Source organism: Ischnura elegans, chromosome 3 (assembly GCF_921293095.1).
Source record: "Ischnura elegans chromosome 3, ioIscEleg1.1, whole genome shotgun sequence".
NCBI classification, from domain to species: domain Eukaryota; kingdom Metazoa; phylum Arthropoda; class Insecta; order Odonata; family Coenagrionidae; genus Ischnura; species Ischnura elegans.
Genome location: NC_060248.1, coordinates 2,872,369 through 2,886,792, shown reverse-complemented (window position 1 = coordinate 2,886,792; position 14,424 = coordinate 2,872,369). Strand labels below are relative to the sequence as shown.

The following is a 14,424-nucleotide window of genomic DNA, read 5'->3' as shown; positions in this document are numbered from 1 at the left end:
TTATCCGGCAGTGATTTATCCGTCCGTCGCACATTATCCGTGCATGAGTCTTACACTTCTTCAATGCCTTCCGTGATCTTTATAAAAAAAATAAAAAGGACGCAAAATCACCAGGATATTTCGATTATAATGCAAGACTACACTGGACTTATTATTTCTATAAAAATTCCTTTCGCAAAATAGAATTATTTAGTGATGGGTCGATTCCAAAATTTTATCGATTCCGATCCCGATTCTGACATTCCGATTCCGATTCTACCGATACCGATTCCATCGATTCTGATGCCATAGGCTCCAAGAAAAATATCACTTAATTCCAGGCAACAAGAAAACCACTTTAAAAAAATATTACTCTGTGAAAGAGTCAGTCAAACAAAAGCATCTTTCGTATCATCACTATGTAATCAAAATATAATAGCTAAACTTCAAAACAGAACATACCTGAAAAGTGGTGTTACATGATAGGTATTACTTTAGAATATTAGCACTCATGTTTAAATTTAAAATAAAAGTATCTTCTTTAATATCTATCTTTTATTGATAATATCTTATCATTATCAATGTCTCACAAATTTAGTCTCCTTTTACAGACTTTAAATTTTTGCTCAGAAAGCAAAGCATCTTCCCTCTGTCAGCATAAAGCCTGTTGCATTTTACTTCACATATTTTTCCTGCAGAACTAAATGTCTTTCACTGAACACAGGGGATGGCGGTATGGCAAGAAACCTCTTCGCTAATACTTTCAGCCTTGGATAGGAGATACAAGTCTTCCAGTATTTCCCAGGGAAGGAATTTGGTGGTGCATTAATCTATGATAAATAATCTTCCACTTCAGCTTCAACAGGGTTTGCTATGGTGACTTAGGGTACTTTTCCAAATGCATCACTGTATTCTGACTATATACCTGTCACAGGCTCCCTAGTCTGCATTTGCTCCTCCGGAATATAAAAGGGATTTCCAAGTAGCACTTTTTGATCTCGAGTGGAGTTGAAAATTACTTGCAAGTATCATGTCGAGTATGATAATTTCTGAACCAGGCATTACAGCAATGCATACTACTATATATTCTACCCCAATTTTCTATGATGAATGTAAAAAGGAAAATATAATGAGGATCGTTCATGGTTATTGCCAGAAGTAGGAGATGAATGAAAATTAATGCGTCTTCAACTGTTCTATAGGGAAAATTGAAATTAATTAACCCCAAGTAATATGTCGACCATATAATATATATCCAAACTACAAGGGAGACCCCTGAGTATAGTAATTTTTGCAGCTTTAATAAAGATTACATACTAAGCATATGAATCATGTAATATTTGGCCCTTTCAAATTCTCAAGCAGAAAATCCAATTATTTTACATGCTCAGCCAGCTGGTTTTGACATCTCCATATGTTACAGTATTACTGCCTGCAGAAAATTGGCTTTTGCTGCACACTTGTGTGACTTTCCTACCAAAATTGCAAGATTTTGGAGACTTTGGAATTTTTATTAAAAATTATATGAACGATTTATTTGGATCTTGAATCTTCATGGAATTCAAGTGGACGAAGCGAACGAACTATAGAACTAAATTTCAGTTTTGTAGAGCCAAAAAAATTCTATACTTCTCACGTCATTTAATCAGCGTTAAAATCTCTTGCTTTTTTTTAAGCTCAAGAATGAAACTAAGCTCTACAAATGAAATTCACATCGGACGGACGCAGTAATAAAAAAGGCTAAAAGATGCCTTGTGATATGAAAACTCCTCCTTCCGCGCGACTCACCTCGGCGAAGGTGGAAAGGGAATAAGGGTATCAATTGTTGCCTTTCATGGAAATAGTTCCTTTTTTTCTCTCTTAAGCATGCTGACTTAATTTCTTCACTTTACTTCAATACCCGAGCCATATTTCTTATGCGTGGGATGGTTCCGAAAAATATCCAATCCTTAGTATTTTCTTTTGAGTAATGCGCTAACTGGCCAAGTCGATCTATACATAATCCTTTATAACATTCTCAGTTTAGTGTTTTAAGTCAATTAAGACGATTATCCATGCTTTACGTGGCGATTTTCAAGGCTAATGTTTTAAAAAACTTGAAAAATTGGCCTATTACCGAGCCTCAGAGTTCCGCGGCGTGTAGGTCATCCTTGACGCGCGATTAAAAAATCGCTCTAATTTCCTTCGTCGCAAGATTTTTTCCAAGATTTCTACTAAGTAATCTTTAGAAATCTTTACTTTATATTGTAGTTCAAATTTTCCGAGTGATATTTTTCGTAAACGAAAGATAATGTCTACTTTCACGTGATGTCTAATTTCACGTGAAAAACGGGTCGGCCATTTTGTGTTGTAAAAGCAGACAGATGAGAGCCAAAATCCTCAAAAGTCATTGAAAGTATAGGCAAAGCACCAGGTCAAAGAAATATTGCGTTTTTTTATTCCATAAAACTCATATCAACGCAAAACCACCTGGATAAATTCAAAGATTTTTTTAGGAAAAACAATATCTCGCGTGGCATTGAAAAATTGGTCATGTTTGGGCCACTGTATCTCACTAAAGAGTCGTATTTATGTAAAATGGCATATAAATCTATATCTGGCAATGGTTTATGAGTATTTATGCTACGTTTCAAGTCTCTATCCCCAAAAAGGTCATTTTGGACTTTATTCCAGCTTTTTCCGATTTCGGACCAGTGTGCGCCGGGTAGGAAGACGATCGGCCGCCGCGGCTGGCATAAAGGTATTCGGCGCCCATTTCTACAACTATAGTGTATTCGGCAAGCTGAAACTACCAGGCTAAGGCATTAGAATGACTATTCGGCTTTAAAAACTGCATTATTACATGAGTTTCATAATAGCGCTTCCTGTCGGCAGATCGCTGGGCCTACTAGACTCGAAAGCTCTGTAACCTTAACTACTCGACTCGACATTCGTAATGCTACTCGAAACGCTCGAGTCGAGTACCAACTACTCGACTCGACTTGAATTTTCGACAACTCGCACTTCCCTAGAAGATGTGTGTTTTGTTATCACGATTACGTGGCGCGAAAGTTCAAATGAATGTTGGAAACGCGGTCGTATATTTTGTGGTTTGAAGTACTACTGGAATCGGAATCGATTTTTCACCTTGGCAAGTACTCGTTTTCGATTCCGGTTCTTGGTCAAGAATCGAGGAATCGAACCGACCCATCACTAGAATTATTACATTCAGTTGCTGACAAGGAATGCTTCAAGTCTACTTGGATGCCTGCTCTAGCAGTGCTGACGAAGAAGGAAAAAAACTCTTGATCAATATTTGAAGATTCTTTGATGTCCTCAGCGTAATGGAAATTACTCGGCAAGACAGATGTTGACTATTAACCAGGTATTTCCATCAAAACTACTCGTTTCTCTACGTTTGATAAGCGATTACTATATGCAGTATTAACACATTCAATGCGGGCCCGATTTTCATGAAATTCGTCAGAAACGGCCGAAAATAAATTTTTTTTTTAAACTTAAATTGTATTTATTAGAGTTCATAATACATGTTTATATATGATTTGAGTAAAATTTTTAATTAATTTTGCAAAAATTGACAATACGTCAATTGACGTGCTCCGTATTTCACGATCGCCAGGCTTAATTACTGAACGTGTAGCCTAGATTTCAGGATAAAGGCAATTTTTACACAGTTTTCAGTAATGCTAATTATATCGGTTTAGGGCTGCCTTACTTTACTTTTGCTGTGGATAATCATAAGAAAAAGAATTGGTGTCAATTTTCCATGATAAGGCCGTACTATACTGACTTTTAATATCAATATACCACAACGGCAACAAGTGAAAGTTTTTTTTGCGAGTGCAAAGTTGTGCCCGCCCGACGAGACATCGACCACGTAAACAATCCGCCGGTCTTCAGATGTTCCTTCCACTGGATTTCTGGCGAAATGGAGGGCTTGTCTCACCATCATGAACCGGTCCCGGGACATATTATGGGAGAAATATTGAAGCCTGAATTTCGCATCAGTACTCCAGTAGTCGGCCAGCCGATGTAGAGGAATGATCCCCATGTGGAAGACGAGTCCCAGGAAAACTTTGAACTCTTCCACGGATAGGGGTTTCCAGTCTGTTATGCGAGCTCTTTCGGAGACGCCTCTGAGAAAGAGTTCCTCCGCAAAAGAATTGGTTTCCTCGACAATTGACTGAAAAAACCTATCCGTAAATAAGAGATCAAAATAATCCTGCGGCCCGTCTCCCACTGGCTGAATCTTCAGGCCACTATTTTCTCGAAAAGGGATATTGGGAGGGTCCACAAGATTATCAACCCATACAATACCGCTTGGTTGAGAGGGTGTTGAAGGTCTAGGTTGTGGGTTCGGCGGGGGAGAAGGGGAGGGAGGTTGGGTGAGAGAGACAGGGGTAGAGGGTGTGGTTACGGGTGGAATAGTAGGACCACTGACTCCAGAAAAAGGGACCGAAGGTAAATGCGCAATGGCAATTGCCTCCCGCCCAGATGGGTCCTGTTTTTCTTCTTCCTCATCCTCCGAACTACCCACATCAGTCTCCCCCTCATCCGCCGCTTCGAGGAAGGACAAAATCTCCGCTGAATCCACGTCCGTAACCAAATAAGACTCCTTTTCAAAAGGAAGCCGCCCTGAAAAATAAAGAACGGTACTGCAGATAAAGGAAAGGAAGAGAGAGAGAGAGATAAATATGTGCATTCGTTTTATATAAGAAAAAATGCTTAGAGCCTAAAAAAAATCTTGTGTGTATTCAAAACTCTTCGAATTACTTGAAATTATAAAGTAATGTATGGCAATGAAACGATGCGTTTTTCCGTACAAGGTCATATGGATGCATTTAAATACGTATTTTAGGATCGTTGAAATAAAAAATAGAAGATCGGATATCTAAAAAGCCATGTGGTGAATGCAATAGCTAGATGAATTCATTCTATTATTACTTTGATATTCCAAACGTAAGTAACAAAATATAAAACAGAAAAAGCATGTTTGCATGAAAAAATAGACGTGGTAAAAAATGCAATTATATCAAACTCCTTCACGCAGTGGATCTATTTAAAAATCTGGGCATTTCCCCAGCATAAGGGTTTACACATCGCGCATAGTGAAACACTGATAATAAATCAAATATAAAAAATATTTTCATCCATAATGTTAAATTGGAGAAAATTACGACCATATTCTAATTATGGCTATACCTATCAAAAATATGTAGCAATGATAGTTTTATATGGTGTTTGAATGGCAGTGAATGCCTGCCAACGGCAATCTCTGCCACACAACTTTCCGTTGGCATGAAGGGGTACTAGACGCCCGTAACCTCTGCCACACACCTTTCCATCGGCTTGAAGGGGTACTAGACGCACGTAAATAGACGTAAATAAGCTGATATTCAGGCTACTGGATAATTTAAAACATAGAGAGCCAGATCATTTCATAGGAAGTCAGTGCTGAAGTCATCATAAAAGTAACAGTTAAGTTCGCAAATTTTACATAAATAGACATAAATAAGCAACATTATTTTCACTATACATAATGCTTTCGATGCGAATCCTACTTCTATATTTATTAACTTATTACGCACCTTTCCCGGTATCACTATGAAATGTGAAGGCAATCTCCTATTTAAACTAAAAAGCTTAAATATATACGCAAAGTTGTCAAGAGAATTTTCTGCCACACTTACCAGGAGCAACCGAGGATTTTTTCTTATTCTGAGGTCTCGATGAGGCCGATGGTGATTCGGAGTAAAACTCCGGTCTGGAAGATGGACCTGGTTCTGAATTAAAAATAAGATGAATTAGTGGTTATATCGATGAAAAAACGATAGAGAGAAATTTTACGTAAAAGATAAAACACACAAATATGATAACATTAACCGCAAATAAAAAAATATAAAAAACTTACGGGGCTCAAAAGATGGAGAGTTATTCAAATTCTACAAAAGAAGAAGGAAATAATTAGACAAAGGATAAAAAAGTTAAAATATAATGCAAAATTTTGCTTTAAGAATGTGTAATTAGGCGTGAAAAAAAGAGAAAAATAAAAAAAATGAAAATAAAAAAATTAAAATTATGAAAAAATTTAAGAAAGATAAATTGGTTTACAAAAATTAAAGTAACATAAGTAGCTGATTCATAAACATTGGTAAAAAAAAGTATATATTACTTACGTGAACTGCAAAATATGGACGAAAACAGACGAGAGTCTCTCGAGCCACAGTTTACGTTGAAACACAGCAATTCAGAAACGACGCACACTCTATGACAACCAAAGGTCTACTGAAGGCCATAAACACGGTCGGAAGACTCCGGAAAGGGTATTCGTCATGTACGAAGGTGGAGAAACTGGTTCTTCGCCCGACCGGCAGAGTACGTCAATTGACGTGCTCCGTATCTCGGCTTGGACGGGACCACGTCAATTGACGTGCTCCGCACTGAATGTGTTAATGCCGCGGGATGCCCACTCGTGGCAGTAAATTTAGCGCGCCATCCGGAGCGAAAAACCCCCGCGTGATCTTTTCAATGTTCACCTCTGGGGTACCGACGTGACGGCGCCATTCTTACAAGAAAAGCAAACAGGAGCATTTTAAAAATACGTCACTAAGGGAGAAACTCCCCTGCCTGCCGCTTGTTTTTGACCTAGGATTACAGATGACTGACTCACACTGAAAACAAAGGCCACTCAGTTCCCCTTAGACTTGCAACCGGTGAAGGGGAGGGGGGAAGATAAGAAGTGTGTGTAAGAGGCGCACCCTCATTTTCGGCCCCATTTCTGGGAAAAAAGGTGCGCCTCTTACACGCACTTATACGGTAATCTCATATCCGTAGCGTGGGAGGGCCAATCAGAGGAGAAGGTGGATATTGTGACGGCCTTGGATCGCGGAATGAAGAAGACGGACGGGGCGAAAATGTTCGATATTCGGCCGTCAACTCTGTCCATGATCCTGTCTCAACGGACCGAAGTTATCAACGCTGCCTCTCAGGGGGCAAACCGAAAATGCCTCATCACCAACATTAATGAGGACCTCGACCAGGCTGTCTTCAACTGGCTATCTCGGGCACGGGCGAGGATGATTCCAATTTCAGGGCCCATCCTGCAAGAGCAAGCTAGAATGGAGGCCCTGAAGTTGGGAATAGATGGCTTCACGGCATCGAATGGGTGGCTCCACAAATTTAAAAAAAGGCGGAACCTCATGCCTCTTTGTGAGGAGGAAGCCTCCGTGAATCCGGATGTGGTGGAGAATCTAAGTTTTTAATTGGGGAGGGCTACAGTCATAAGGACATTTTTAATGCAGATGAAGCAGGATTTTTTTACAATTTGCTTCCTGACCGTACTCTGGCTGTAAAGGGAGAGGCGTGCCATGGCGGTAAAATGAGAAAGGAACGATTTACGGTACTCCTGTGCACCAATAGTGACGGCTCGGAGAAGTTGCCTCCGTTTGTGGTGGGTAAATTCGCTAAACCGTGCTGTTTTAAAAATGTTAAAGTGATGCCTTGCCCCTATGGAAGCAGCAAAAATGCTTGGATGACAGCAGCATTATTTCGGCGGTGGTTGGCGGGTGTTGATGCGCATGCGCATGGGGGGGAAAATAGAAAAATAGTGCTCTTCATCGATCGGTGCACGGCCCACAGCACTGAAGGGCTGACTTTAAGAAACGTGCGGGTTATTTTCTTCCCCCCAAATTGTACTAGTAAACTGCAGCCCTTAGACCAAGGGATTATTTCGGCAGTGAAGCGGCATTACCGTCGTATGCTAATAGTTTATGGTGTGCTGCATGGATGGAAGTGATCTCCGCAATTTAAAGTGGACTGTATTGCACGCAATGCTGCAGCGGCTTTGCGAAGCATGGAAGTGTGTGACATCAGTCACCATTTCCAATTGTTTTACAAAAGCCAGGTTCGTTGTCAACAGCGAAATCTGGGACACCTCGGCGGAGAGTGATGCCGAAATCGGCGAGGTCTGGCGGGATCTCTCGAAAAAAATGAACTTATAAGTGTCGTTTGGTGAGTTTTCAGAGGTAGACACCAATTTAATAACCTGCGATGAATCACCCAATCTGCAGGAGGTGCCAACGGAGGAAGTGATGCCACCGGAAGAAGATGATGGACCTGAGACCGAGTGTCCCAACTCTGTTATGGTAAGCGAAGCGATGGACTCGATTGAAACATTTATTTTGTGCAAGGGGCTTTCAGAGAGTGTGATGAGTGCGTTTAGAACAGTGGAAGATGCTGTGGCGAAAGAATTGAGGGGAAAGAAATCTCAACCATCTTTGCTATCATATTTCAAAGTTGAAAATAAATAAATTTGTTTTATAATATTTCATGCCTTTTTGTATTATTTTCATCCTTATTCTCACACAGGTTTTCTCCGAATTACCGACGATGATTCGCATCATTGAAGTAAGTAATTTGGTTTGTGTTTTGCATTACTTCACCATTAGAGTACGGATTGTCAGAAAGGAGTTTATTCGTGCATTATAAGTTTCCCATTGTTTCTTGACATAAGACTATCATCCAGAAATTTCCACCTAACTTCACAATTCTCTAACTTATGATTTGAATGCTATCCTTATTCACGAAGTCATTCTTTTCAGAAATGGATGTAACTAGTGTGCGTATTCTTAGTCTGGGCAAAAAAGGGTAGTTCTGGGGGGTAACTAGGATGCATTCAATTAGAAAAATACGTAATGTTTCTCAGAGTTCGGAAAAAATTTCCGGCGATCAGTGACTTCCAGAATATAATTTCTCAAAAACACATTTTTCAAAATTGCGAATTATTGTTGTTGAGAGTTCTCTTGAATGAGGCCTTTCAAGTTGCTTCCTTAATGGCAGTTGCCTATTCATAGTACGGTAGAATTAATACCATTATAATATATTATTTACGAAGCCCACGACCACAACTATTGCAGTAGAATTTAATTGATTCAACTGCTAGAAATGCCACCCGTTGGTCGGTCGACGAAAGCCGCCACTTTCGTCTGTGGGTGTAACATAACTTGTTCCATTATTATTATCATTATGAGTTCACTCTTCCCCAAATGGCATTAAAGAGAGAGAGAGAGACCTGAGGTAGAGGAGAAGGCCACTGTCCACTGGTGCACCACCAACCGCCTCCATCATGGCGCTGTACAGCAGCACCTGACCCTGGTGCTCAGCAGAGTAGCTGCCTCGGCCCGTCTTCAACTCGAGCGGCATTTCCTGTCGTCATACAAGCACATCCAATTACACAAAAACCATTATTTACCACTTATGATTAACACTCAATTTTCCAGCACATTACGTACATAGAAATCCAAAATGCAACTCCTTTGAATCCAAAAATTTTCAGAACCCTGATGATACATCAAAATTCACTCACGGAGCCACTAGAATCAAACAACAAGCTTAGCGGTGACCAGACACCCTCACCATCAATGCTACTTTACTTGTAATGTGCAAAATTTCCACTGACAGGAATTTCATTTGCCGTGACCAGCGGGATCAAATCAAAACCAGCATCTCCTGAATGCATGCTGCTGCTGTCGTTGAACTTCTTTTATTACTCTCAAAATTCAATTTCCAGTCAAGGCAAATTTTTTCTAATTCTTCAACTTTTGAGGAATGTGCCCTTGCAGCGAAGGAACACTCCCTCCAAACCCCCCTCACCCTCCGACTTTGAGTGCTTATGATGCAATTCCTCGAATAAACTTATTTTTGGTCGAACATTGGTTACTCCAGTATTCCTCACTGAAGATGGCCAACTGGCTAGTATGCCCACAGGGATATGCACTTCCAAATTTTTTTTTCCAATACATCTTTAATAGCATTATCAATTAATGGAGAGGTTAAAACACTTTTTTCAAATTAATACTGATTTTCGTGTCGCAATGAGAGGAGCCTCACCTTGACTGGTCCGTCACTTCCCTTGCGTGCCCGCACCGTCACGTCCACCTTGCCCTTGAGGCCAAGGCCCGGCACCCACACGCTCTCCTCAATGTCCCGCACCTCCACAATCGAGCCGCTCCACTCGCCACTGCGATCCACATTCTCCGAATCGCCTCCGCTCCCCCACGCCCCCCCTCCTCCCACGCTCACAAAGCGCTCCATGAATCGGCTCACCTTCGGCACAAATTGCATCACCTCCTGGCGCACCTCTGCACTCGTTCCAATCACACCGGCTGCATACATGTCCCAGACTGCCTTGCGCCCACGCAGAACATCGTGGCATGCCCGGCCAACGTCAAATGGCTTGCAGAGCCCACTCGACAGACACTGAGGGGAAATGTGGGCAATAAACATGTACTCGGGGAGCAATACACACAAAGCCACCACCACTACAACAGACAGCAAGTCAAGGTCTGACAGCCAAGGAAAATGTGATCAGCAAAAATGGATGCCCTTTTAGCCCTTCAACAAGAGCTCACACAGTGAAAACATTGCTGTCAGCATTGTTAGAGGTAACAAAATGTGATGTGATCACAGATCCAATCGAGAATTCTGGTCGTCCAACTTCTGCTAGTAATGTACTCCTAGTGATATACATTTTAATCCAGAAAGCACCAGCAAAGAGGATTGTTGTGAAATAGAGCACATCATTGATGGTGTAAACATTTCTATTACTTATAATTTATAAGATGATGACTTTCATATTGCTATGCCCCTGCCCGTAACTTCTTTCCGTTCACCCCGACTCACCCCGATTTCTATTATCCTTTCCAACTACCCCCGAATTCCATCCTCTAGAGGTGAGACGCTGGAGGTGAGCCTCAAGGTTAGATACCCAATTATCTGACCATCGACAGGTGCATCGGCCCAGGGCGCATCGGAGCCCGCTTTCCAAAACTTTCCACAGCCATTATCCCATTAATTTCTTAAGATTAAATTCCTTTCCCTCGATGCAGGCCGCGCCCAAGGTGTCGCAAGCGACCTGCATAAGCGCTAGGCCATTATCTCCTGGACTGTGGTTGTTGACTCGTTAGTGATGCATTCAGATGACCGCATTCTTCCGTCTTCAAGGCGATGCATCATTAGTTGGGCTTATGCGCCTCTTTTTCTCGAGCTGGTATTTTTCCATCCCCTCAAAAGGTCATTGTATAGAGGATGCGTCTCTGACGCCACCTCCCACCCCACGTGTAACACCTAGGGCGTGTCATGGAACATTCTAGAAGCTTCTCCTACGAGACTATAAATACCCTGTCTTCCGATGAAGACGCTCTCTAACTGTCTGAACTCTGACGGCGAAGCTACGGCCCGTGACCCCTCTGCTAATCATCGCGACGCCTACGTGTCATCCAGCCAACTTCTCCACTTGAGGCCCTCGCCCCCTGACTTCGGCGCCATGTCACACCGTTTGTGAGTAAATGTACTTATAATAACTGTGTATTAAATGGAACTATCTAAGAAAATGTGTGTTTTCTTTCCTAAAGACCACTCCTATTGACATGCGATCCTAACTCTGAGCAATTACGTCCCTAAACTCCCGCAACCTCACCTGAGGACGCGACAATATCTTAATGGATAATTTTATTTATATTATATTATTTATTTTATTATATTTATTTATTTTAAATTAATTTTATAAGAGTCATCAAGATTAGGGTTCTTGGCCTTGGTGTGACATTAGGGTGGACCTTATTTTAAAAATTTTCGAATTTCTTTTGGGATGCCCCCCAGTTTTGTCCATTTGGTGAGAAAGTAAATCATGAAAATTATTTTTGCAATAAGATACTGGGAAAACGTGCCACATCGCACTTCAACTTTTGAAATTTCGGTTTTTTAGGTGTGAAGATGATGTTACTCTCGGACTATTCTATCACTTTTTTGCCTTCTACAATGATTTGCTAGACATTTGCAGAATATGTCCTAAAATTTCTTTCTTTCCGCCCTTTGGTTTCCGAGATGTCGCACCGAGAGTGAGTGAGCGCTGTGCACCCCCACTGCAGTCAGGCACTTTGGTTGGTGGCACTCTGCGGGTTGCATATGGACTCCCAATTTTTGTTGCTCATTCTCACTCGTCGTAAAAGCATAAAATTCTTTAGATAAACTTTAAACTTCGTCAATATAATCTTGCCGCGCTCGCTGCACTGCACGCGCTCGATAGGGGGGGCTGTGCACCACCCCTAAAACCCTCCTCGTCTGGAAGTGGAAAAAAAAAAAAATTCCCAAAAATCTAAAATTGTGTATTGAGGGAATGCAAACTTCATGGCGGATGTGTTGTAAGTTACCAAACGTTGTAGGAGTCGCATTTCAATGGAAAATTGATAATCGTTAACTACTCGAAATTCATTCAACTTATGGATATTCAAAGATGGCCAAAAAATCAAACAAAAAATTTAGTATCTGTTGGTTCAAGGAATTTGTCGTATAATTATTCAAACTTGGTCAAAAAAAATTCCCAAAATAGGCCTATAAGAAAAGCATTGGAAATTTAAAAAAAAAAAAATACTTCAAATCAAAATATGGCAAAAAAATTTCACATCAAAAAATCTAGTTTTCGTCAGAGAAATTTCATGTACATTTACAAGTAGGCAATAAAAGGAAAAAATTTTAGTCCCATAAGGCTCCAATGTTAATTCGGATCAATATATCTCGAAAACCGATCGACTTTTTCGAGTTTTCGGATTTTTCCCCCGATCAATATTTTTTCGCCACCAACGGTAAAAATTTCGTCATCCCAGCATGTCAGGAAGTGGTCGGGAATTTGTATACGTGAATCAGTCAGTGGTCAGTGAGGTATATGCCACGCATCAGGTTGTACATATTATAGATGCTATATTAATCTCTGTTTATTACCAAAACGGGCATAGTAGCAGTGGTTTATTCTCCATACCTAAATCTTATATCTAAGTGCTTCTGTCTAAATTCAGCCTTGTTCGTAAAATCTTTAACTTTGGGGCCCGAGCAGTGGTGATTAATTGTCCCATTTTGAGAAATTTCTGATTTGAGCCCTTAATGTAAGTTGGCAACTATCCTACATACGGCATATTTGATATCTTTCATTTCTGCCTCTTGGTTCCCGGGATATCTGTTGATGATTTGTGCAAACTAGGAAACTAGATTTCTTTGATGAGGTATTACATAGTATTCAGCTTCCGTATTTAATGAAATAAAAGTGATAAAAGAAAGTATGCACATTTCAATTTGTAAAATGAACAATTTTTTTCATTTAATAACTCTTATGCTACATTTATTTTTTTTTCTAGCAAATCAATTTCCACAATTACCCAATATCATAGGATAAAAGTTTTCTTATCACAATCGCAAAGATGTTACTTTCGCTCACAAGTGATAATTAAAACTTTATGTAGAGTCCTTTTTACTGCACACTAAGGTTCTCAAAATTCTTTTCATAAAGTGCTCTTTGGCAGTCTGGAAATTTTCAACTGTATTCAGTCACAGCCTTCAGCAAAACTTGATTACGGCTTTTATTTTGCGTGATAATTTTATAAATCTCTCCTACCAATGTAACTCCTCTTTCAGCAGTATCATTGAATATTCGCAGATGTTTTACTAACTTTAATCCTGCTCATATTAGTCGTCACCTCTCCAATCAACCTGATCCTTTTATAGAAATGTTACAGTAATATTGAATCTTTTAAAAGGATTTTTCGAGTGCCTACAAATAAAATCCTCAATTCGTTGCCAATGAAGTGGACGACATCATTTGGAGAAAAAGAAATTTGGTTAGGTAACTCATCTCCATTGCATGATACTGAATTAAATAGTCAACACATGTAACTAGCACAATGTGTAGCCATTGCTACCACATCTCAAACTTAATCCCTCAGTCTGTAACCACTTTCAGTATGGCATATTCTGCACCACTTGCATTCTCCATAACCGAAACGCCATCAACATAAATACACTGATTACTAGAAAAATTAGGTGGCATCATCCATATTCACAATGTAGATGCATTTCCCAGTTTGTTTGGTACTTTTTTCACACATGTACTCCCGATCATCCAAATGATGGGAAGAGGCGGCACAAATAATCAGAAAACACGAATAATCCAAACTTTCACTTTAATTTCTCGTAATTTTCATCATATACATACGTAATTCAATCAATCTATTATTATCTACTGTAAGAGACAGAAACAGCAGACTCAACTTCCGTTCCCATCCTTTCCACGCCCCCCCACCCATCACCCACACTCTCCTTCATATTCCTTCCCATGAGTCATGAGTTTCTGTCTCTGCAAAGAGTCGGGTCACTTTGCTCTCATTTCCTGCGGCCATTTTTCCATCCTCCCATGGGAAACTGCAGAGCTGGGTGGAAGACAAAGACAATGACTGAGGATGAGGAAGGGGGAGGAGGGGAGGGTCAGCAGATGGGGGCCACTGGGAGACGAACGTCGCGGAGTCAGACGTGTGACGGCAAATAATGTAAACGGGTGAATAAAATCATCTCTCGGAAATCTATGAGTTTCCTTCCAAAAATCCCAGCCAATCGATCGGC

At 40.5% G+C, this 14,424-nt stretch overlaps 1 protein-coding gene across 5 annotated transcripts in view; it reads right to left on the bottom strand.

Moving 5' to 3' along the window:
- LOC124155333 (DNA replication ATP-dependent helicase/nuclease DNA2) overlaps positions 1-14,424 on the bottom strand; it is a 98,692-nt gene that overhangs the window by 69,299 nt on the left and 14,969 nt on the right. For 4 of the 5 annotated variants that reach the window (XM_046529060.1, XM_046529062.1, XM_046529065.1 and 1 more), the window contains 2 exons: positions 9,868-10,236; positions 9,050-9,183 (listed from right to left, as the gene is read on the bottom strand). In XM_046529060.1, coding sequence (XP_046385016.1) covers positions 9,050-9,183; positions 9,868-10,236 — 503 coding nt within the window. The remainder of the gene's footprint in view (positions 1-9,049; positions 9,184-9,867; positions 10,237-14,424) is intronic. The other variant, XM_046529061.1, reaches the window with a different exon arrangement.